Source organism: Stomoxys calcitrans, chromosome 1 (genome assembly GCF_963082655.1).
Source record: "Stomoxys calcitrans chromosome 1, idStoCalc2.1, whole genome shotgun sequence".
Taxonomy (NCBI): domain Eukaryota; kingdom Metazoa; phylum Arthropoda; class Insecta; order Diptera; family Muscidae; genus Stomoxys; species Stomoxys calcitrans.
This window is the reverse complement of record NC_081552.1, coordinates 253330942-253354017: the sequence shown is the minus strand read 5'-3', so window position 1 is coordinate 253354017 and position 23076 is coordinate 253330942. Positions and strand designations below refer to the sequence as shown.

General features: G+C 40.0%; 2 protein-coding genes across 2 annotated transcripts in view; both read left to right on the top strand.

Moving 5' to 3' along the window:
• LOC131995530 (uncharacterized) overlaps positions 1–19165 on the top strand; it is a 41297-nt gene extending 22132 nt beyond the window's left edge. Inside the window, exons 3-4 of the mRNA XM_059364231.1 lie at positions 18883–18997; positions 19082–19165. Of these exons, the coding sequence (XP_059220214.1) occupies positions 18883–18981 (99 nt within the window). The 3' untranslated portion in view covers positions 18982–18997; positions 19082–19165. The remainder of the gene's footprint in view (positions 1–18882; positions 18998–19081) is intronic.
• Positions 19111–23076, top strand: part of LOC106089523 (protein still life, isoforms C/SIF type 2) — a 257942-nt gene continuing 253976 nt past the window's right edge. The window contains exon 1 of the mRNA XM_059364223.1: positions 19111–19220. Within this exon, the coding sequence (XP_059220206.1) occupies positions 19111–19220 (110 nt within the window). The remainder of the gene's footprint in view (positions 19221–23076) is intronic.

Sequence of the window (23076 nt, the reverse complement as noted above, 5' to 3'; positions counted from 1 at the left end):
AATAAAATAATAAAATGAAATGAAGTGAAGTGAAATGGAATGGAATGAGGTGAAATGAAATGGAATGAAGTGAAATGAAATGGAATGAAGTGAAATGGAATGAAGCGAAATGAAATGGAAGATGATGTCGGTAGGCTAGAGGATGCGTGCAAGATTACCAAACATGAGATCATGAGTTCTCAATACTCTACGGCACCGAGTTATGCGTCGGCTGGTTAGATTGTTTTTTGCCTTGCTTATGGATATATTGTTGTTGTAGTTACATGTTGGCTTCAAAGAGTGCCTTTAAACAACAAATTTGTACTTTCGTTGAGATTCAAAATAAATTGTTGCAGTAAAATTAACAACTTTTGTAGTAGTTTTTTTTCGACCAAAGTTGTTGTTTTTCAAAATTAGTTTTATCTGTGAATATTTTATTATAGCGCCACTTCCATATTCACAATTTCATCCAAATATGGGCTGGTCTTTGGTTCAGTTGCCTAGAACTCTTGTACAAGTCACAGATTCAGCGAAATCAGTCTATATAACAGCTTTTTCTAAATAAGGTCTGATCTGGACCATATTCTGGTAGAATGAAGAGAGGCTTTCAATAATTTCGTCTTTTACGGGCCATGGGATCTATTTCAACAGATCGGTCTATATGGCATCTATATCTTAATACAGTCCGACCTGGGCCATGTTTGGTCAGATGTCGGGCGTCTTAGTTCAACTCACTATTTCAAATTCCAGCGTAATCGGATAATATATGCGGCTTTTACGGGGCCGAGATCCTATGTCAGCAGATCGATCAATATGTCACAAATAACGAAATATGGTCCAATGTGGATCAATTCCAGTTGAAGTTACGCGGTGCCTAGAAATCGGGCAATAAATGCGGCTTTAATGGGTTTAAGACCCTAAATCGGCAGATCGATCTACAATATATGACAGCTATATCAAAATATGGTCCTCTATAGACCATTTTTAGTGTAGATGGCGGGGCCACAGTTCCCTATTTCACCAAAATCAGGTAATAAATGCAGCATAACTGACTTAAGACCCTACATCGGAAGATCGGTCTATAAGTATATATAAAATGAATATTAATTTAATATTTGTTATAATTTTTGTTTTATGTTTTATAGATACACATAATATTTTAAAAATGTTTAACACATTTCCTTGCTAAAGTTTAAAAACTGTTTGGTAACACTGAATAACCATCTACTTGGGGGCACGACAACATATCATATTGTGTGTGTGTGTATGTGCTCAGCATACATACACTCGCTTCTTAATACCTTAACATATGTCACTTTGATGGCTTTGTGTGGGCGTTTGACATGAAACTTGAAACATAAAAAACTCTTTTGTGTCATCATCATCACCATCATAATCATCCCCACGTAACAAAAATGCATAGAGCGGCAGAACGAAAAGAGAGCGACCGAGTGAGCGAGCGAGTGAGAGTTCAATAGGTTTGCCTATGGAGAGAGCTGCTGCCTTGTACATTAATGCACAATGTATGTTGTGGGGGCATTCGTTTTCTTTCATCTCATCTTCATATCAATCGTATCTTAGAGGCGACAGAGATTTTGAACGAAATTTAGCCACCTAAAAGATGTTGGCTGCTTGTGCTGGCTAAGGCTAGCATCCAAACATCCCCACCATCTATCGATCAGCCGCACCTCTCGCGGTGCATATATGAATGACTTGGTGTGGCGTCTAATGAATGCCGCCAAGATTCGTCTTTGTCTGGCCGTAGAGCATTCAGTAGATCGTGGCTGTCAGTGGGCACTGACGGAATTAATTTCGGGTTAAACGCGCGCGGGTAATGAAACATAGTTTTGATGAATTCATCGGGAAATTGTTTCACACGGTTTTTTTTCTCGTTGGTTTCCGTAAAAATAGCCACCATCATCGTCGTTGTCGCCGTAGTGTTTAGAATAAACAAAAAAGTGTGAACGTTTTTGCGTGTGGGTATGTCTGGTTTTGTTTACTTGTCGTCACAATCGCACAGTGAGAAAAGTTCTTGTTCTTCACCATGCAACTGAATGCCCAATAATAAGAGAATGAGAATAGTTAATCCTCGGGGAAATTAAGTGAATTACCAATTTATGGAAATGTATGACTTGGCAATTGACTCTCAAGGTCATAGAAGGCATTAAAAAATTATTTTCAAAAAAAAAAAAAACAGAATAAAGTTGCAGTTGAAATTTCATCATCATAGAAAATTTGAGTTAATGGTTTAAAAATTTTGGTCTATAAAAATCATAGAGTGAGTATTGCATACCAAATATCATTCTCATATTTTATTTTGTTTCATTTGCAAACATTTGAATAGGCAAAGATTTAGTGCCCTGATGTGGGAGAGAGAGTTACAGCATCAGCTTTTCATTCAACTTTATGATGCTATCCTCTATTGTTGTTTGTTATTGAGAAATACTCAAAACTTCACCCACTTGCTTTAAACTCTCATTAAAATGACACCATGTCTACTTAACAGACATTTCAATATGTGCTACATTCAAGCATGAGCCGAAGTAGATCAATTTTCACTATTGATTTATAGCGCAATAAGTTTAAGTCAAAAATGTGTCGCATGTTTTATTCGACTAAAACATTAACACTATGACCAAAGGTTTCATATTATTACCATTAAAACCCGCATATATTAGGTTGAAAAGAGGATGCAGATATTAATCCGCCCCATGACACTATGGACATACACCTAAGCCAGTAATCTAAAAACTATAAAGTAACCTCTAAAAAGAAAATTGTAAGTTAGGAATTCCGTGCTACTTACAAAATCCTTAATTGTTTTCAATACAGCTCCCGTAAGTTGGTTCATGTCTGGTATTGTGTCTCCACCCAAGTGCCGGTATCTGTTAGACGCGAAAGCCGGACAATAACAAAGGAAATGCTCCAACGTCTCATCATTTTCCCCGCATGCTCTACACATGCTATCACTTGCGCATTGATTTTACACAAGTGAGCTCGTAGTCCTATGTGTCCCGTTATGATTCCAATAGCTATACAGACCCCCTTCTTACTTCCTTTCAATGATAATCTCGTCTTCTCACGATCTGGATCCCCCCATAGCATTTTCGGCGTCCTACCGACCGTTTCGCTGTTCCACAATGTTGCATGCGCATTCGTCGCCCACTCCCTTAACTCGGACTGCGTCGACCCGAAAGGCTTCGAGTTAACCAAGTTTATTGACGGCAGTCCTCTGGCCTTCACCGCCAAATCGTCTGCCCTTTCATTTCCCCTTACTCCGTTATGGCCCGGCACCCAAACGATGCGGATTTTGCCATCCTCAGAGAAGGCGTTAATCTCCTTCTTACAGTGCAAGAATGTCCGTGACCTTACCGTCCTGGTTGTTATTGCCCTTATGGCAACTTTACTGTCGTTAAAAATGTTCACACTAGATGTCCTCGCGTTAGCACCACACCACTTCACGCACTCCGTGATCGCCCGGATCTCCGCCTGCAGAACCGTATTATGGTGTGGCAGTCTAAAACAGATCTCAGTCGCTGGGTTCTCAATGTAGACCCCCAGGTCCACTCTGTCCTCTAGCTTTGATCCATCCACGTAATATGATCTTCCAGATGGCAATACTAGGGTTCCGTCAATCCAAGACTGTGCCAATGGCAGCGCATGCCTCGCACTCGACTTCAAGGTTCATCTCAGGTATCCGATCGGAAACTTCTTCCCTTCCTTCCAGGTTTCCTATCGTCGCCTCGATTATCCGGCGTTGGTATGAGCAGCTCCCATCCTCAATCCATTCTCACATCGCCTTAAGTCTCATAGCCGCAGTGGCTGCCTCACACTTAATCTGTATGTCAATGGGTCGGATATCTGGAATAGTTTCCAGTGCCCTAGTGGGCGTGGTCCTCATCGCTCCGCCTATGCCAAGACAACATGTTCTCTGAACTTCTGTTGTATGGTGCTTATGTTGCACTTTTTCTCCATAGCAGTCCACTAAACTACTGAGGCGTAAGTAAGTATTGGTCTAATCACGCTTCTGTAGAGGCATTCGATTATCCTAGGATTCAGGCTCCATTTCGAGTCTACGGCCCGTCTACATAGTGCCCAACATCTGTGAGCCTTCTCAGTACTCTCCTAAATGCGACACTTCCAATTCAGTTTCAAGATCACACCTAAGTATTTGACCTTGCCAGATATCGAAATCGTCTTATTGAGGAAACGTGGTGCGTTAAATTGGCCCACCTTCATCTTCCTCGTGAACAGGCATATTTCAGTTTTCTCTGGGCTAACATTGAGACCTCTGGGCCTAGCCCAGTCATATGCCATATGCGAGACCCTTTCGGCGCTTTTGCATAACTCGTTCGGATCCTTACCCCTTAGAAGTATTATAACATCGTCTGCGTAGCAGACGGATTCAAATCCCTCCTCAGTCAGCATCCGTAATAGGTCATTTATGGTAGTCACCCATAGGAGTGGCGGTAAAATGCCCCCCTGTGGCGTGCCCTGTGCCACTTTCACCCTTATATTTATGCCATGGGACACACAGGTGGATGGTTCCTTAGCATATGGTTTATCCAGTCTTTAAGGACCGGGTTCACCCGGTACTGGTCTAAGGATTGGATCAATGTGTCGATCCGCACATTGTTAAAAGCCCCCTCGATGTCAATGCATACCGCCAGGGTGTATGTTTTGACATCGAAGGATTCTTCTATTTTATGCACAACCTCGTGCAGGGCAGTCTCTACCGACCTTTCCTTGACATAGACCTGCTGTTTGTATTTGAGCAGTTCGCTGGATGTCCTACTCTTTATCATGCTGTCCACAATACGTTGCATGGTTTTGAATAGAAAGGACGTAAGGCTTATGGGTCTGTAGGACTTTGGTGTCGCATAACTTGCCTTGCCGGGCTTGGGTATAAACACCACCCTTGCCTCCTGCCAGGCTTTCGGAGTATATGTAAGTCCTAGGGACGCTGTGAAAATTTTGGCCAGATGAGACGCCAGATAGTCTGCCTCTTTCTGTAGTAACGCCGGAAATATTCCAACAGGTCCGGGTGGCTCAAGGATTCCTTCACCATAAATTCCGTAATTGTAAACCTAGTAAGATTCCGGTTTCTCCGTGAGTCCCTTCGTATTCCGTGGAAAATGGGTTTTCATCAAAAGCCTCAACATGTCCGCCGTTGTCTCTGCTCTCATTCCCATGTCGTGTACTAAAGTTTCAGTTTGAACATGGGTTTTTGAGAGAAACTTTTTTATCTTCCAGGAAGCACGTTTTGCTGCTCTGGTATTTCTATTGTATTCCTTGAGCCGTGTGTAATACACATCCCAATAAACTTCCGCTTTTTTACGACGTGCTCTGTTAAACAGTCTGCGGACCTCTTTCCCAATATTACGAATCTCCCCGGTCAAGCAGGGTTTTTCCTGGGCTAATTACCCGAAGAGGACAACTATCTTCGAAGGACCCCACCAGTGCTGTCGTAATACTGTTGACATTTTCGTCTATCTCTTCTATGCTTGGACAATCTAAATTATCTTGCCCAAGTAGCCTTCCGAATTTTGTCCAGTTGATTATCAACTTATTCCGGAAGCTTATGTTTTGATATTTGCTGTCATATAAACCGATTTTGAATCTTGACTTCTTCAGCCACTAGATGGCGCAATTCTTATCCGATTGGGCTGAAATTTTGCATGACCTATTTTGTTGGGACTTGCAACAACTGTGCTAAGAATAGTTCAATTCGTTCTATAACCTGATAAAGCTGTCATATAAACCGATCTGGGGTCTTGACTTCTTGAGCCACTAGAGGGCGCTATTATTATCCGATTTAGCTTAAATTAAGTCGATCTAGCCATGTCCGTCCGTCTGTCCGTCAGTCAGCCTGTCTGTCGAAAGCACGCTTATTTTCGAAGGAGTGAAGCTAGCCGCTTGAAATTTTGCACAAATACTTTTTATTAGTGTAGGTCGGTTGGGATTGTGAATGGGCCAAATTGGTCCATGTTTTGATATAGCTGCCATACAAACCGATTTTGGGTCTTGACTTCTTCAGCCTCTAGAGGCAGCAATTCTTGTGCGATTAGACTGAAATTTTGCATGTAGTGTTAAGGTATCACTTTCAAAAACTGTGCCAAGTATGGTTTAAATCGGACAATGTTTTGATATAACTGCCATATAAACCGATCTTGGGTCTTGGCTTCTTGAGCCTCTAGATGGTGCAATTCTCGTCCGATTACATTGAAATTTTGCATGTAGTGTTTTGGTATCAATTCCAACAACTGTGTTTAGTATGATTCAAATCGGTACAAAACCTGATATAGCTGCCATATAAACCGATCTTGGATCTTGATTCTTGACCCTATAGAGGGCGCAATTCTCATTCGATTTGGCATACATTTTGTACAACGGCTTTTCTTATGACCCTCAACATACGTGTCTAATATGGTCTGAATCGATCAATAGCTTGATACAGCTCCCTTATAAACCAATCTCCCGATTTGGCTTCTTGAGCCCCTACAAGGCGCATTTCTTATCCGAATTAACTGAAATATTACACAAAGACTTCTACAATGTTCAGCATTCATTAATAGTCCGAATCGGACTATAACTTGATATAGCTCCAATAGCATAACAGTTTTTATTCAATTCTCTTTGTTTGCTTAAAAAGAGATATCGCGCATAGAACTCGACAAATGCGATCCATGGTGGAGGGTATATAAGATTCGGCCCGGCCGAACTTATCACGTTCTTACTTGTTTATATTAAAGAACGTCTCTAAATAATTGTAACCAAATTTCATCAAAACCGGACAGAGGAATCTAAGGCGTTATTAACAAATAGAAGAGTCCGCAATGAAATATGTAGACATTAGTTGTTAGTGTTGTAATAATGCATTGCATATTCAAAGAAATAACGAAAGTAGCAACCACAATATCATCAAAAATAACTGGTTTCTATGTCCGGGAGGCCGGTATACACTATAATGCAGATGTGGGCCTTTAACAATCCAGAAACTTCCACTAATGGTGTTGTGTCTGAGACCGATCCGCCTGTTTGTCTGGCAATTTCTTTTCTATGTTCAAAAAACCTTATATTCTAGAGATATTCATTTTCTTAGTCTTACAGTTAAAATCTCTCCCCTTGGAAATTGAAATGTTGAAAACATTATCCATATGTCCAAATTATTCGGAGATAATTTATGATACCCCAGTTGGATAGAATCAATTAATACAAGAAATACAAAAGTAGAAAGATTGAATATAAATAGGTTATTTAATCATTTTTCTTTATCATTTTAAGAATTCTCTTATCAGTTTATCAGTTAATTAAAATTTGGCACAAGACCGTTGCGCATTATTCAATTTATGCAAGATGCTAATTTGAAATGACTCAAGTAAGTTGTATACCCACCCCACCATAGAATGTGTGGTATATTTACTTTTTTCGTTAGTGCCTTCAATAGAGATGCTTCTTAAAAAAATGTGGAATAATATTTTCCGGTTTTGAAACATTTGAACATGATAGTGGAAGAAAAACCGGTTTGTCTATGGCTTTGGCAGCATTATGATGCTTAGGCAGTAAGTGTTTAACGACTTTTTAATTCTATACACAGCGTTATGAAATCAATGCATGTTTCATAAATGGTTTTGATTTAGGTGAGTAGTTGTTGTTGTAGTCACATTTGTATGTGAAGATGGCGATCCTAGTCAAGTTCCATAGGTGACTATGAACTCACTACTGACTTGAATATGAACTCACTACTCACCTATGGAACTTGACTAGGATCGCCATCTTCACTTTCAAATGTGACTACAACAACAACTACTTACCTAAATCAAAACCATTTATGAAACATGCATTGAATTAAAAACTATGGGACTCACTCCGTTTCCGGTTCATAGGACTAATCGCCTTGGGAATATTATGGCATTTTTTTTCTAATGGCGCTAAAAACGGGCCTTTCATATCGAGTATCATAGGCACTCAGCATTTAAGCAAGAGCCGGTGGGGCACCGCCTCTTACTGAGTTTCCCCACTCGATTTTGCTGATTAGACGTGGCTGCAATTTCAGCTACTCCATATACGAAGCATCCACAATCAGCAACCTGTGGATGCGCCCGATAGCGCTCAGCTGAGTTTCTCGTGCTGACCATAAACACAACACTAATCAGATCCCAGAGTTACAACGCATGTGGTGCCCATAGTCATCCCGTGCTGGGCGCGGGAAGATTGTGTTTTATATAAGCAGTTTTGAAATTTGAAATTTTGCATAGATAAATTTTTTGTCCATATGCAAATTATGTTTGATGAGGGGTTATATCCGACTACATCTTGGTATTGGACCCATATAGACTGATTTTCCGATTTATCATTCTGGTTCCATAAAACTCGTCTGTTTGATCCGATTTTGATGAAAATTGGAACATTGTTTTATATTTGACCCTACGACATCCGCATAGTCTTGGGCCAATAAAAAGCGCATTTATTACCCGATTTTGCTTAATTTCGCTCAAATAAATACCTCTTGATATCCATCCCAAGTATAGTCCAGATTTGACCATATTTTGATATAGCTGCCATATAGACCGATCGCCCGACATAGGGTCTTTAACCCATAAAAGGCGTATTTACTACTCGAGTTTTTGAAATTTGGATCAGTAAGTTGTAATCAATTCTTTGATGCACTGCTAAATATGATCGGTAAGATGGGACTAATTTGGATATAGCTGCCATATATACTGCTCTATCGATTAAAGGTCTTTCGCCAATAGCGCATAACCGCAAAAAAGCTGTTAGGATAGGTTTCGGTTAGGTATGGGTTAGATTAAGGTTAAGGTTAAGGTCAAGGTCAAGGTCAAGGTCAAGGTCAAGGTCAAGGTCAAGGTCAAGGTCAAGGTCAAGGTCAAGGTCAAGGTCAAGGTTAAGGTTAGGGTTAAGGTTAAGGTTAAGGTTAAGGTTAAGGTTAAGGTTAAGGTTAAGGTTAAGGTTAAGGTTAAGGTTAAGGTTAAGGTTAAGGTTAAGGTTAAGGTTAAGGTTAAGGTTAAGGTTAAGGTTAAGGTTAAGGTTAAGGTTAAGGTTAAGGTTAAGGTTAAGGTTAAGGTTAAGGTTAAGGTTAAGGTAAAGGTAAAGGTAAAGGTAAAGGTAAAGGTAAAGGTTAAGGTTAAGGTTAAGGTTAAGGTTAAGGTTAAGGTTAAGGTTAAGGTTAAGGTTAAGGTTAAGGTTAAGGTTAAGGTTAAGGTTAAGGTTAAGGTTAAGGTAAAGGTTAAGGTTAAGGTTAAGGTTAAGGTAAAGATAAAGGTTAAGGTTAAGGTTAAGGTTAAGGTTAAGGTTAAGGTTAAGGTTAAGGTTAAGGTTAAGGTTAAGGTTAAGGTTAAGGTTAAGGTTAAGGTTAAGGTTAAGGTTAAGGTTAAGGTTAAGGTTAAGGTTAAGGTTAAGGTTAAGGTTAAGGTTAAGGTTAAGGTTAAGGTTAAGGTTAAGGTTAAGGTTAAGGTTAAGGTTAAGGTTAAGGTTAAGGTTAAGGTTAAGGTTAAGGTTAAGGTTAAGGTTAAGGTTAAGGTTAAGGTTAAGGTTAAAATTAAGGTTAAGGATAGGGAAGGTTAAGGTTGAGGATAGGGAAGGTTAAGGTTAAGGTTTAGGTTTAGGTTAGACTAGGTTAGGTTAGGTTTAGGTTAGGTTTAGGGTAGATTTAGGTTAAGGTTAGGTTTAGGTTAAGTTTAGGTTAGGTTTAGGTTAAGGTTAAGATTAGGTTAGGTTTGGGTTAAGTTAAGGTTAGGTTTAGGTTAGAAGAAGGTAAGGTTAGGAGAAGGTTAGGTTTAGGTGAGGTTTATATAAGGTGTAGGATAGGTTTAAGTTAGGTTTAGGTTAAGTCTAGTTTAGGTAAAGTAGGGTTACGAAAAAGGGTTGGTTTAGGTTTGATGAAGGTTATGTTAGTTTTAGGTTAGGTATAGATTAGGTTGTGTTTAGGTAAGGCTTGGGTTAGGTTTAGGTAGGGTGAAGGAAAGGTTAGGTTTAGGTTAGGCCTATGTTAGGTTTAGGTTAGGTTAAAGTAAGGTTAAAGATAAGGTTAAGGTTAAGATTAAGGTTAATGTTAAGGTTAAGGTTAATGTTAAGTTTAAGTTTAGCGTTTTATTTTAGGCTTAGGTTTAGGTTAGGTGAAGGTTAGGTTGGAAGAAGGTTAGGTTAGGAGAAGGTTAGGTTTATGTACGGTTTAGGATAGGTTTAAGTTAGGATTAGGTTAAGTCTAGGTTAGGTAACGAAAGGGTTAAGGAAAAGGGTTGGTTTAGGTTTGATGAAGATTATGTAAGTTTTAGGTAAGGTTGTGTATAGGTAAGGCTTAGATTAGGTTTAGGTAGGGTGAAGGTAAGGTTAAGCTAGATCAGGTTTATGTTTGTTTTAGGTTTAGGTTAGGCTTATGTTAGGTTTAGGTTTAAGTCAGGTTTAGGTTACGTAAAGGTAGGGTTAAAGTAAAGGTTTGGTTTAGGTAAGGTTAATGTAAGGTGAAGGTTAGATTAGGTTTAGGTTAGGTTGTGTTTAGGTAAGACTCAGCTTAGGTTTTGGTAGGGTTTAAATGGCAATCTGCCATCATACTCGCTTAGACATTTTCGTCCATTGTGATACCACTGGAACAGGAGAACGAATTGTCGTTATAACATTGTATCGTAGCCATTCCATAACTTCTTTAATTGCAAGGATCTCCGTTGATACACACCGCATTTTTTAATCGATTTCGCTGAAATTTGTCACAGAGAGTTACGTTTAGACCACCAGACATCCATTTCGAAAATGTTTCTTTTTTCATCTGATTTGTCAACAAGAGACACATATCCAAAGTTTGGTCCGGGCGTTCTTAATACGTGTTGTAATTGACGTTAGTAAACAAGTAAAAGCGTGCTAAGTTCGGCCGGGCCGAATCTTATATACTCTCCACCATGGATCGCATTTGTCGAGTTCTTTTCCCGGCATCTCTTCTTAGGCAAAAAAAGGATAAAAGATTTGATCTGCTATAGGGCGATATAAAGATATGGTCTGGTTCGGACCACATTTAAATTATATGTTGGAGACCTGTATTAAATGTCAGCCTATTCGAATAAGAATTGCGGCCTTTAGGGTCTCAAGAAGTAAAATATGCAAATGCAAATTTTGCGTATGGACTTTCCACTAAGGAACAGGTGCAAACTTCTCACATAGCAATGATAAGGGGCCTCCTTTTTATACCCGAGACTGAACGGCGTGTCGCAGTGCGACACCTCTTTCAAGAGAAGTTTTACATGGCATAGTATCTCACAAATGTTGCCATCATTAGGAGGTGAAAACCACCGCTGAAAATTTTTTTGATGATCTCGCCAGGGTTCGAACCCAGGCGTTCAGCGTCATAGGCGGACATGCTAACACTGTGCTACGGTGGTCTCTAACCAACGATAAGGCTACATAATTTTGGAGTGGCCAAAATTGTCGTATACCGACTTCCCGAAGTAAGATTTGCAAATGCAAATTTGCCATGAGCATTCCATTAAGGAATAGGGGCAAACTTCTCACATATCAATGAGTGCTGTCAGGTTTAAGCTCAATGATAGACGGCGTCGTAATGGCTTGTCACTGTGCGACACCTCTCTGAAGAGAAGTTTTTACATGGCATAGTATCTCACAAATGTCGCCAGCATTAGGAGCTGATAACCACCACTGAAAATTTTTTCTGATGTTTTCGCGCCAGGGTTCGAGCTTAGAGCTTCAGCGTCATAGGCGAACATGCTGACCTCTGCGCTGCGGTGGCCTCCGCCCCTGATCTATGGTTTTGGTTCATAAAAAACTCATTTTTTACCCAATTTCGCTGAAATTTGAAACAGTGAGTTACGTTTAGACCACCGGACATCCATTTCAAAAATGCTACCTTTCTCATCTGATTTGTCAAAAGGAACGTATCAAAGGTTTGGTCCGTGTTATCTTAATACGTCTTTCAATTGTTGTTAGTAAAAATATTCATCCCGGCCAAACCTATTACATAAAAATATCAAATTTTTACATCAGATTCGTACTGTACTTCCCAAATTACTTTTTATATCCTACACCACCACTGTGGTACAGGGTATTATAAGTTTGTGCATTTGTCTGTAACGCTTAGAAGGGAAAGAGCTAGACCCATTGATAAGTATACCGATCGACTCAGAATCACTGAATCTGATTCGATTTAGCCATGTCCGTCTGTCCATCTGTGAGTCTATGTATTCTTGTAATCAATGTGCAGGTTGTATTTGTTGTCCCATCATCACGCACATATCACTTTTTCGGCTCAAGGGCGAACGCCATTGATTTCGGTAAAAATCGGTTCAGATTTAGATATTGCTCCCATATATTTGTATCGCCCGATTTGTACTTAAATGACTGTAGTAACTACAATTTTCAATCCGATCTGCACAAAATTTGGCACGGACTGTTTCGTTACCGCTTTTATCATATCTGCAAAATTTCTTCCAAATGGATTCAGATTTAGATATAGCTGCCGTATATATGTATCGCCCGATTTGCACTTAAATGGCCGTAGTAGCTACAATTTTCAACCGATCTGCACAAAATTTGGCACGGACTGTTTCGTTACCGATTTTTACATATCTGCAAGAATTCATCAAAATCTCTTCAAGTTTAGATATAGCTCCCATATATATGTATCGCCCGATTTTCACTTAAATGGCCGTAGTAGCTACAATTTTCAACCGATCTGCACAAAATTTGGCACGGATTGTTCTCTTGCTAGTTCTAACATATAAGCAAACTTTTATCAAAATCGGTTGAGATTTAGATATAGCTCCCGTATATATGTATCGCCCGGTTTGCACTTAAATGGCCGTAGTAGCTCCGATTTTCAATTGATCTGCACAAAATTTGGCACGGACTGTTTCGTTACCGATTTTATTATATCTGCAAAATTTCATCGAAATCGGTTCAGATTTAGATATAGCTCCCATATATACGTATCGCCCGATTTGTACTTAAATGGCCGTAGTAGCTCCAATTTTCAACCGATCTGCACAAAAATTGGCACGGACTGTTTCGTTACAGGTTTTATCATATCTGCAAAATTTCTTCCAAATCGATTCAGATTTAGCTCCCATATATATGTATCGCCCGATTTGCACTTAAATGACCGTAGTAGCAACAATTTTTAACCGATCTGCACAAAATTTGGCAGGGACTGTTTCGTTACCAATTTTAACATATCTGCAAAATTTCATCGAAATTGGTTCAGATTTAGATATAGCTCCCAAATATATATATCGCCCGATTTTCACTTAAATGGTCGTAGTAGCTACAATTTTCAATCGATCTGCACGGATATTGTATATACATATATATGTATTGCCCGAATTTATAACCGTAGGGTAGGTGTAGGGTATTATATAGTGGTCTCCGCCCGACTTTTGCCTTTCCTTACTGGTTTATTTTTCCAATCTGACAACATGGGAAGGTGTTTAATATCCATATTAAAGAACAAACAAACCATAACACTTAGCCCGTCTGAACATTACAAAAGCCATGCTCTATCTTATATTGTCCATTCACAGTGTAGGGTATAGACACTAAAATGTATCTCCATGTTTATTGAATTTTAATGAAGACGAGAGACTTTTATTGGCGTGTCTTCTTTTGATTTAGCAAGATAAAATTTAATTAAATAATAATAAATACATTCAATGTTTATTATTCAACGAAAGCTTATACTGACTGGTCTGAATTGCAAAAAGAATATCCAAAGAACAGAAATCTTCTCTATTAAATTAATTGTTTGGTAACATTTCGCTTTGCATCTTTGGGGAAGGCCTTTTCCTTTCTCTTAATGGCAATAATTTCCTTGAATGTCAACAGTTTTTCTTTTTGTGAGTGTAGTTTAACTATTCCAATGTATGTGATTTATATCCCCAACAATATGGCAACAGAATCATAACAAGCTACAAGAATATCAAAGCCAATCGTGGCACATCCATGAGATACATTCGATGTAGACACACCATTTATAGCACCATTTAAAAGCAAATAATCCGCAAATATTTCTGGGCCAAACAACCCTATCCCGCCAGCCAATCCTAATGCTGTTACCAGCAAGACAAACATCTGTTGGCCATTTCGGAAACCAAAGATGATGACGACAATGGATGTAGGAGAACAAACAACACGTGCACCGCCATGTTGATTGATCGATAGTTGAAGCATAGTCTGTGTTGGACTTGCTGACTGACTGGCCGGCAACTGATGATTATCAGTCAGCATTTGGCCTAAATTGGGATAGGAGGCAAACAGAAGAAGGCATCACACAACAACTTGTTGGTGAAGACATTTTTCCATTCATCTGTCTAAGCATTTCCTTTTTTTTGTTTGGTGACTTACACCGATTTGTCAGTGTTCACATTGCCATAAAAATATCATCTCGAGCAATAGCAACAGCAACAGCTACAACAACAGCATTGTCACGACTGTTATCATACAAAACGAGAACTTAAGTGAGTACAATGCGCTTCTTCTTCTTCTTTGCTGTCTGGTTGTTTTCTTCTCGTTTATGAATGCTACATCAAACGGATAAACCAACAAACGAACCACTTAAAGACACCTGCAACATGGATGATGATGGTGCATTGTTGAGATGTGGTGTTCATCGATTCATTTTTGAACAGTGGGTGCTTTCTGAAGAAAAGAAAAATTAAATTATTAATGTCATATAAATTTCATAGAATAGAGTGATGCTTTATAAAATGTTAAAAATACTTAGGCTAGGCTTAGGTAAGGTTGAAAAGATGGTGCGGTTATTAATCCACCCAATGCCACTATGGATATACAGCTAGCAGAGTAAATTTAAACGTCTCAGGCAAAATCGGACGAAAATTGTGGATTCTATAGCCTTAAAAGGCCATATCGGATGATGGATATGTAAGCGAGCTATATCTTAATCTAATCCGATTTTTATGAAATTTTGCACACATACGAAGACGTCAAATAAAACACCTCACGCGAAATTTTGTACAGATCGGACCAAAATTGTGGCTTCTACTGCCTTAAAAGGCCAAAACGGATGAAAGATATATATGGGAGCTATATCTAAATCTGGACCGATTTTTATGAAATTTTGTACACATATGGAGACGTCAAATAAAACACCCCATGCCATATTTTGTAGAGATCGGTGAAAAATTGTGGCTTCTACAGCCTTAAAAGTTCAAATCGGATGAAAGATATATATGGGAGCTATATTTAAATCTGTACCAATTTTGATGAAATTTTCCAGATATGTCAAGATCACTAGCAAAACAGTCCGTGCCAAATAGTGTGCAGATGGGTTGAAAATTGTAGCTACTACGGCCATTTAAGTGCAAATCGGACGATACATATATATGGGAGCTATATCTAAATCTGGACCGATTTTTATGAAATTTTGCACACATATGGAGACGTCAAATAAAACACCCCATGCCAAATTTTGTAAAAATCAGTGAAAAATTGTGGCTTCTACAGCCTTAAACGGCCATATCGGATGAAAGATATATATGGGAGCTATATCTAAATCTGAAATCTAAATCAAAATTAATACCGTTAGTCATTGGACAACAAAAGTGGCATGTGCGAAATTTCGTGACAATCGGACAACAAATACGACCTGCACTTTGATTACAAGAATACATGGACTCACAGACGGACAGAGGGACATGGCTAAATTGAATCAGAAAGTAATTCTGATTCGATCGGTATACTTATCAATGGGTCTAGCTCTTCTCCTTCTAAGCGATGCAAACAAATGCACAAATCTATAATAACCGATCCGCCGATTTGGGTCTTAGGCCCATAAAAGGCTCATTTATTGTCTGATTTTGCTGAAATTTGGTATAGAAAGTTGTGTTAGCTCCTTCGAGATCTTTCTTCAATTTGGCCCAGATCGGTTTTGATTTGGATATATCTGCCATATAGACCGATTTCTCGATTTAAGGTCTTGGGCCTATAAAATGTGCAGTTATTGTCTGATGTCGCCGAAATTGGGGACAGTGAGCTAAGTTAAGCCCCTTAACATACTTCTGCAATATGGCTCAGGTCGGTCCAGATTTGGATATAGCTGCCTTATAGATGGATCCGCCGATTTGGGTCTTAGGCCCATAAAAGACGCATTTATTATCCGATTTCGCTGAAATTTGGTACAGTGAGTTGTGTTAGGCTCCTCGACATTTTTCTGAAACTTGGCAACAATCTGTTTAGATTTAGATATAGCTGCCATATAGACCGATCTCTGGATTATAGGGTTTGGGCCCATAAAAGGCGCACTTATTGTCCGATGTCGCCGAAATTTGGGACAGTGAGTAGTGTCAGGCCTTTCGACATCCTTTTTCAATTTGGTTCAGATCGGTGCAGATTTGGATATAGCTGCCATATAGACCGATATCTCTATTTAGGGTTTTGAGTCTGTAAAAGGCGCATTTATGGTCCGATTTTGCCAAAATTTGGGATAATCATTTGTGTCAGGTCCTACGACATCCTTTTTCAATTTGGTTCAGATGGGTCCAGATTTGGATATAGCTGCCATATAGACCGATATCTCGTTTAAGAGTTTTGTGTCCATAAAAGGCGCATTAATAGTCCGATGTCGCCGAAATTTGAGACAGTGATTTAAGTTAGGCCCCACGACATACTCCTGCAATATAGCTCAGATTGGTTCAGATTTAGATATAGCTGCCATATAGACCGATCTTTCGATTTAAGGTCTTGGGCCCATAAAATGCGCATATATTGTCCGATTTCGCCGAAATTTGGGACAGTGGGCAAATACAAAAATTTGCCCACATATCAATCAGTACTGTACGATTCAAGTTTTAAGCTCAATGATAAGGGGCCTTCTTTTTATATCCGAGACCGGAAGGAGGGAAAGGGAGGGAAAAGTTTTTACATGTCTTCTATGCATGGCATAAGCCTTAAATTGACGCCAGCATTGGGAGGAGAAATCACCATAAAAAATTGTTCTCTGATCTTCTCGCCAGTATTCAAACACAGGCGTTATGTGTCACTGGCGGACACGATAACCTCTGCGCTACGGTGATCTCCATGTATTTTTTAGTTACCAACTAAAACGGGTGCAATAACTTTTCCACTGTTTATACATGGGATGGGTAACAAAGAGAAGCCTGGCATCCAGCATTCACAATGCCATCCATAACTTATTTACATTTTTATACCCACCACCGACGGATGGGGGTATATTCATTTTGTCATTCCGTTTGCAACACATCGAAATATCCATTTCCGACCCTATAAAGTATATATATTCTTGATCAGCGTAAAAATCCAAGACGATCTAGACATGTCCGTCCGTCTGTCCGTCTGTCTGTTGAAATCACGCTACAGTCTTCAAAAATAGAGATATTGAGCTGAAACTTTGCACAGATTCTTTTTTTGTTCATAAGCATGTTAAGTTCGAAGATAGGCAAAATCGGAATATATCTTGATATAGCCCCCATATATACCGATCCGCCGATTTAGGGTCTTAGGCCAATAAAAGCCACATTTATTATCCGATTTTGCTGAAATTTGGGACAGTGAGTTGTCTTAGGCCCTCCGATATCTTCCGTCAATTTGGCTCAGATCGGTCCAGATTTGGATATAGCTGCCATATAGACCGATCCTCCGATTTAGGGTCATAGGCTCATAAAAGCCACATTTATTATCCGATTTTGCTGAAATTTGGGACAGTGAGTTTTGTTAGGCCCTTCAACATCCTCCGTCAATTTGGCTCAGATCGGTCCAGATTTAGATATAGCTGCCATATAGACCGATCCTCCGATTTAGGGTCTTAGGCCCATTAAAGCCCCATTTATTATCCAATTTTGCTGAAATTTGGGTCAGTGAGTTGTCTTAGTCCCTGCGACATCCTTCGCCAATATGGCTCAGATCGGTTCAGATTTGGATATAGCTGCCATATAGACCGATCCTCCGATTTAGGGTCTTAGGCCCATAAAAGCCAAATTTATTATCCAATTTTGCGGAAATTTGGGACAGTGAGTTTTGTTAGGCCCTTCAACATCCTCCGTCAATTTGGCTCAGATCGGTCCAGATTTCGATATAGCTGCCATATAGACCGATCTCTCGGTTTTAGGTTTTGGGGCCATAAAAAGCGCATTTGTTGTCCGATGATGCCGAAATTTAGGACAAAGAGCTAAGATAAGCCCCTCCACATATTTCTGCAATTTGGTCGAGATCGATCAAGGTTTTCATATAGCTGCCATATAGACCCATCTCTCGATTTGAAGTTTTGACCCCATAAAAGGCCCTTTTTTAATCCGATTGCACTGAAATTTGACACATTGACTTATGTTAGGCTTTTCGACATCCGTGTCGTATATAGTTCAGATCGGTTTATTTTAAGATATAGCTATTAAAAAGACCAATATTTTGTTATATACAATTGAACAATGACTATTATTACTATTTGGTCCAAATCGGAACATATATTGATATAGCTACTATGGGGCGTAAGGTATGAGATTTGCACCGGATTTTGACGAAAGGTGGTTTACATATATATCCGAGGTGGTGGGTATCCAAAGTTCGGCCCGGCCGAACTTAACCCCTTTTTACTTGTTTTTATTTCAATTAGTTACTAATTAGAGATTTATTTCATTTACAACTAAAAGAATATACAACCCACTACGACTCTTGCAACCACTGTGCCTCATTCGCATGCACATGCGAAGCGACGGTTAGATTTGCAAACATCAATTAGCGGGTGTATCACTTAGCCAATTAGTCAGATAACTATCCCGATGAGGGGAAAAGAAAAATTTCAATTTTGCTTTTGATTTTAGCGCAAACAATGTAGTGACCAAAGCAAATAATTTTTAACCAGACTAGGAACTAATCTTTGCTCGTTTTGGGCATTGTTTTTCTTCTATTTTACAGAGGAGCAGTCGTTATCACAACTATCGTCATAATCAACGCTCTCAGTCGCTAAATCGCGGCCAAACTCTATCACAGGCAGACGTTAGCGGGATGTGGTGACATCGGGGTGCAACAGGTAAGCTGCTAAGTTTTTGAAGTCATATGCTGAACTTGAGCCGCTAATCATTTGCCTTTGTTTTATTTCTCCATATTTAAGCAGCTCAATCCAGTGGCTGTGCCAGCTGTGCCATGGGCAACAAATTGAGCTGCTCATGTGCGCCCCTGATGCGCAAAGGTGGCTATCGTTATGAAGATTCACCCTGGCAAAGTTCACGTCGTCGCGATGGTCATCTATTGAGGTAAGTTGGCATATTTTATCATGACAAAGTTTAGAGTAAGATTTATGGCCATCAAATAAGAGAGGGGGTTTGTGCCAAGATATCCATAAATGAATAACATATACATTTTTGTTGTTATTTAGGTCCAGATGGTATTTAATTATATACAATCTCTAGCCATGGAGACATTACGGTTTGATTACTTTCTTGTAGTCTCCACCATATAATGGCAAAACCGATTTATGTCCCCTAAAAGTTTAAACATTCTTGATCATCAAGCAATTCAAAGGCCTTATCACAATAGTTAGATCTTGAAGAGTTTATCCCATTTTTATATCCACCACCGAAGGATGGGGGTATATTCCTTTTGTCATTTCGTTTGCAACACATGGAAATATCCATTCCCGACCCTATAAAGCAAGCTTGATCGGAGTAAAAATCTAAGACGATCTGTCCGTCCGTCCGTCTGTCTGTTGAAATCACGATACAGTCATTAGAAATAGAGATATTGAGCTGAAACTGTGCACAGATTCTTTTTTTGTCCATAAGCAGTTTAAGTTCGAAGATGGGCTATATCGGATTATATTTTGATATAGCCCCCATATAGACCGATCCGCCGATTTAGGGTCTGAGGCTTATGAAAGCCACATTTATTATCCGATTTCCTAAAATATGGGACAGTGAGTTGTGTAAGGCCCTTCGACATCCTTCTTCAATTTGGCCCAGATCGGTCCAGATTTGGATATAGCTGCCATATAGACTGATCTGCCGATTTGGGGTCTTAGGCCATAAAAGGCACATTTATTGTCCGATGTCAACGAAACACCCTTCATCAATTTGGCTCAGATCGGTTCAGATTTGGATATAGCTGCCATATAGACCGATCTCTCGATTTAAGGCTTTGGGCCCATAAAAGGCGCATTTATTGTCCAATATCAACGAAATTTGGGACATTGAGTTAAGTTAAGCCCTTCAACATACTACTGCAATTTGGCTCAGATCGGCTCAGATTTGGATATAGCTGTTATATAGACCGATCCGCCGATTTAGGGTCTTAGGCCCATAAAAGGCGCATTTATTATCCGATTTTGCTGAAATTTGGGACAGTAAGTTGTGTTAAGCCCCTCGTTATACTTCTGCAATATGGCACAGATCGGTCCAGATTTGGATATAGCTGCCGTATAGACCGATCTCTCGATTTAAAGTTTTGGACCCATAAAAGACTTATTTATTGTCCGATTTTGCCAAAATTTGGGACAGTGAGTTGTGTCGGGGCCTTCCACATCCTCCTTCAATTTGGCTCAGATCGGTTCAGATTTGGATATAGCTGCCATATAGACCGATCTCTCGATTTAAGGTTTTGAGCCCATTTATTGTCCAATGTCAGCGAAATTTGAGACAGTGAGTTATGTTAAGCCCTTCAACATACTACTGCAATATGGCACAAATCGGTCCAGATTTGGATATAGCTGCCATATAGACTGATCTGCCGATTTGGGGTCTTAGGCCCATAAAAGGCGCATTTATTGCCCGATGTCAACGAAACTTGGGACAGTGAGTTGTGTTAGGCCCTTCCACATCCTTCATCAATTTGGCTCAGATCGGTTCAGATTTAGATATAGCTGCCATATAGACCGATCTCTCTATTTAAGGCTTTGGACCCATAAAAGGCTCATTTATTGTCCGATATCAACGAAATTTGGGACAGTGAGTTAAGTTAAGCCCCTCGACATACTTCTACAATATGGCACAGATCGGTCCAGATATGGATATAGCTGCCATATAGACCGATCTCTCGATTTAAGGTTTTGGACCCATAAAAGACTCATTTATTGTCCGATTTTGCCAACATTTAAGACAGTGAGTTGTTTCGGGCCTTCCACATTCTTCATCAATTTGGCTCAGATCGGTTCAGATTTGGATATAGCTGTCATATAGACCGATCTCTCGATTTAAGGCTTTGGGCCCATAAAAGGCGCATTTATTGTCCGATGTCAACGAAACTTGGGACAGTGAGTTGTGTTATGCCCTTCGACATCCTTCTTCAATTTGGCTCAGATCGGTCCAGATTTGGATATAGCTGCCATATAGACAGATCCATCGATTTAGGGTCTTAGGCCCATAAAAGGCGCATTTACTGACCGATTTTGCCAAAATCTGGGACAGTGAGTTGTGTTAGGCCCTTCGACATTTTTCTTGAATTTGGCTCAGATCGGTTCAGATTTGGATATAGCTGCTGTATAGACCGATCTCTCGATTTATGGTTTTGGGCCCATAAAAGGCGCATTTATTGTCCGATGTCGACGAAATTTGAGACAGTGAGTAAAGTTAAGCCCATCGACATACTTCTGCAATATGGCACAGATCGGTCCAGATTTGGATATAGCTGCCATATAGACCGATCTCTCGATTTAAGATTTTGAACCCATACAAGGCGCATTTATTGGCTCATTTTGCTGATTTATCCGATTTATGGTAGACTTTTCGAGGAGGATTAGGAAACTGTTGCGAAATCAGTACAGTAGATATTGCTTAGATACCAAATAACTATGTCTTTACACAGAAAGTATCTTCATCTGCAGAAGAAGGCGATATATGAAGGAACTATGGCGACAGTATCTCAGGTCGTAAAGCGGCATTCTTACAGGTCGGGATCTTAATCCAAAGTAACATATTTCATTCAAATGGCTTATATGAAAGTAGTCCAACAAGGTTTCTTTGATGTTGTTGCAGTGTGTTGTGTTCTATCTTTCGTCTGTTTGGTTCTGTTGAAGATCCAGGTCCGGGAACTCTGCGACTAAGGTGGGGTGGGTGTCCAGAGGCAACTGGGTCTGAGGCGAGTTGGTCTGGCTGGGTGGTTTAACAGGTGACGTGTGACGCGGGACACACATTCTGCACTTTAGTACCAGTCCTTGCTCTGAAAGAGTTGAGGCTGCATCTGCCGGATCGTAATTGAGCCAAAGCAACTCTGATTTGTCGGAAGAGTTCAATTTCTGCAGATGCAATGAGAGACGGTCGTTCTCCAAGGGCCACATTCACCCGGTAGCTATTTACCGCATATGCTACAGTGTCTGCATGAATGTTGTCTAGACCCGGTTGATATGCCGCTTGAGCTAGAGGTTCTCTCTTGTAGAGCTGAACCTCCCGCTGTAGATCATGTAGATCTACCTTAAGGTGGTGGATGATTTGTAGGGTCCCTGCGATAATAGCCCAGAAGGTAGCATCTTTGTCTCCTGATGGAGGTGGTCTACATGAGAACTGAGGAGGCAGTCTGTCGCAGTTCGAATAGCGGCACTCTGACAGATCTGAATATTATTCCACTGCTTGTCACATAGCTGACGACTCCACACTGGCGCTGCAAAACTTACTACTAACCGGCCCTTGCTTTGTCAAAAAAGTCAGCTGGGTTTCTTTGTCAGCATCCCAAGTACTGCCGGCAAGTGACTTGAGGATCTTGTTTCTACTTTTGACTGTATCGCAAATTACAGTGGCATAAGGGGAGAATGTGTAAGAGCTGTCAAATGTGACACCAAGTAATTTGGGATACTTGATGGCCGGATTGGTTACTCTATCCACTATCACATTCAGCTCCATACCTTATGTAGTGAACAATGTGGCTAAAGATTTTGTGGCAGATATCTTGCAGTTCATTGAGGTAAACATTTAACCTGTCACAGATGTCAACAATGAGTGGAGGGCTCATATCATGATCGGGCTATCGTTTGTATATGAAACGATCTCTATGTCGCCTGGAGGGGGTGGAATGGAGTATAAGTAGAGGTTCAACAGGGCCGAAAATATCACACCGCCTCGGGGACTCCCTTCTTATCCCTACATTCTCCAAATGACTGGCGACCATATAGATAATTCGCGACCA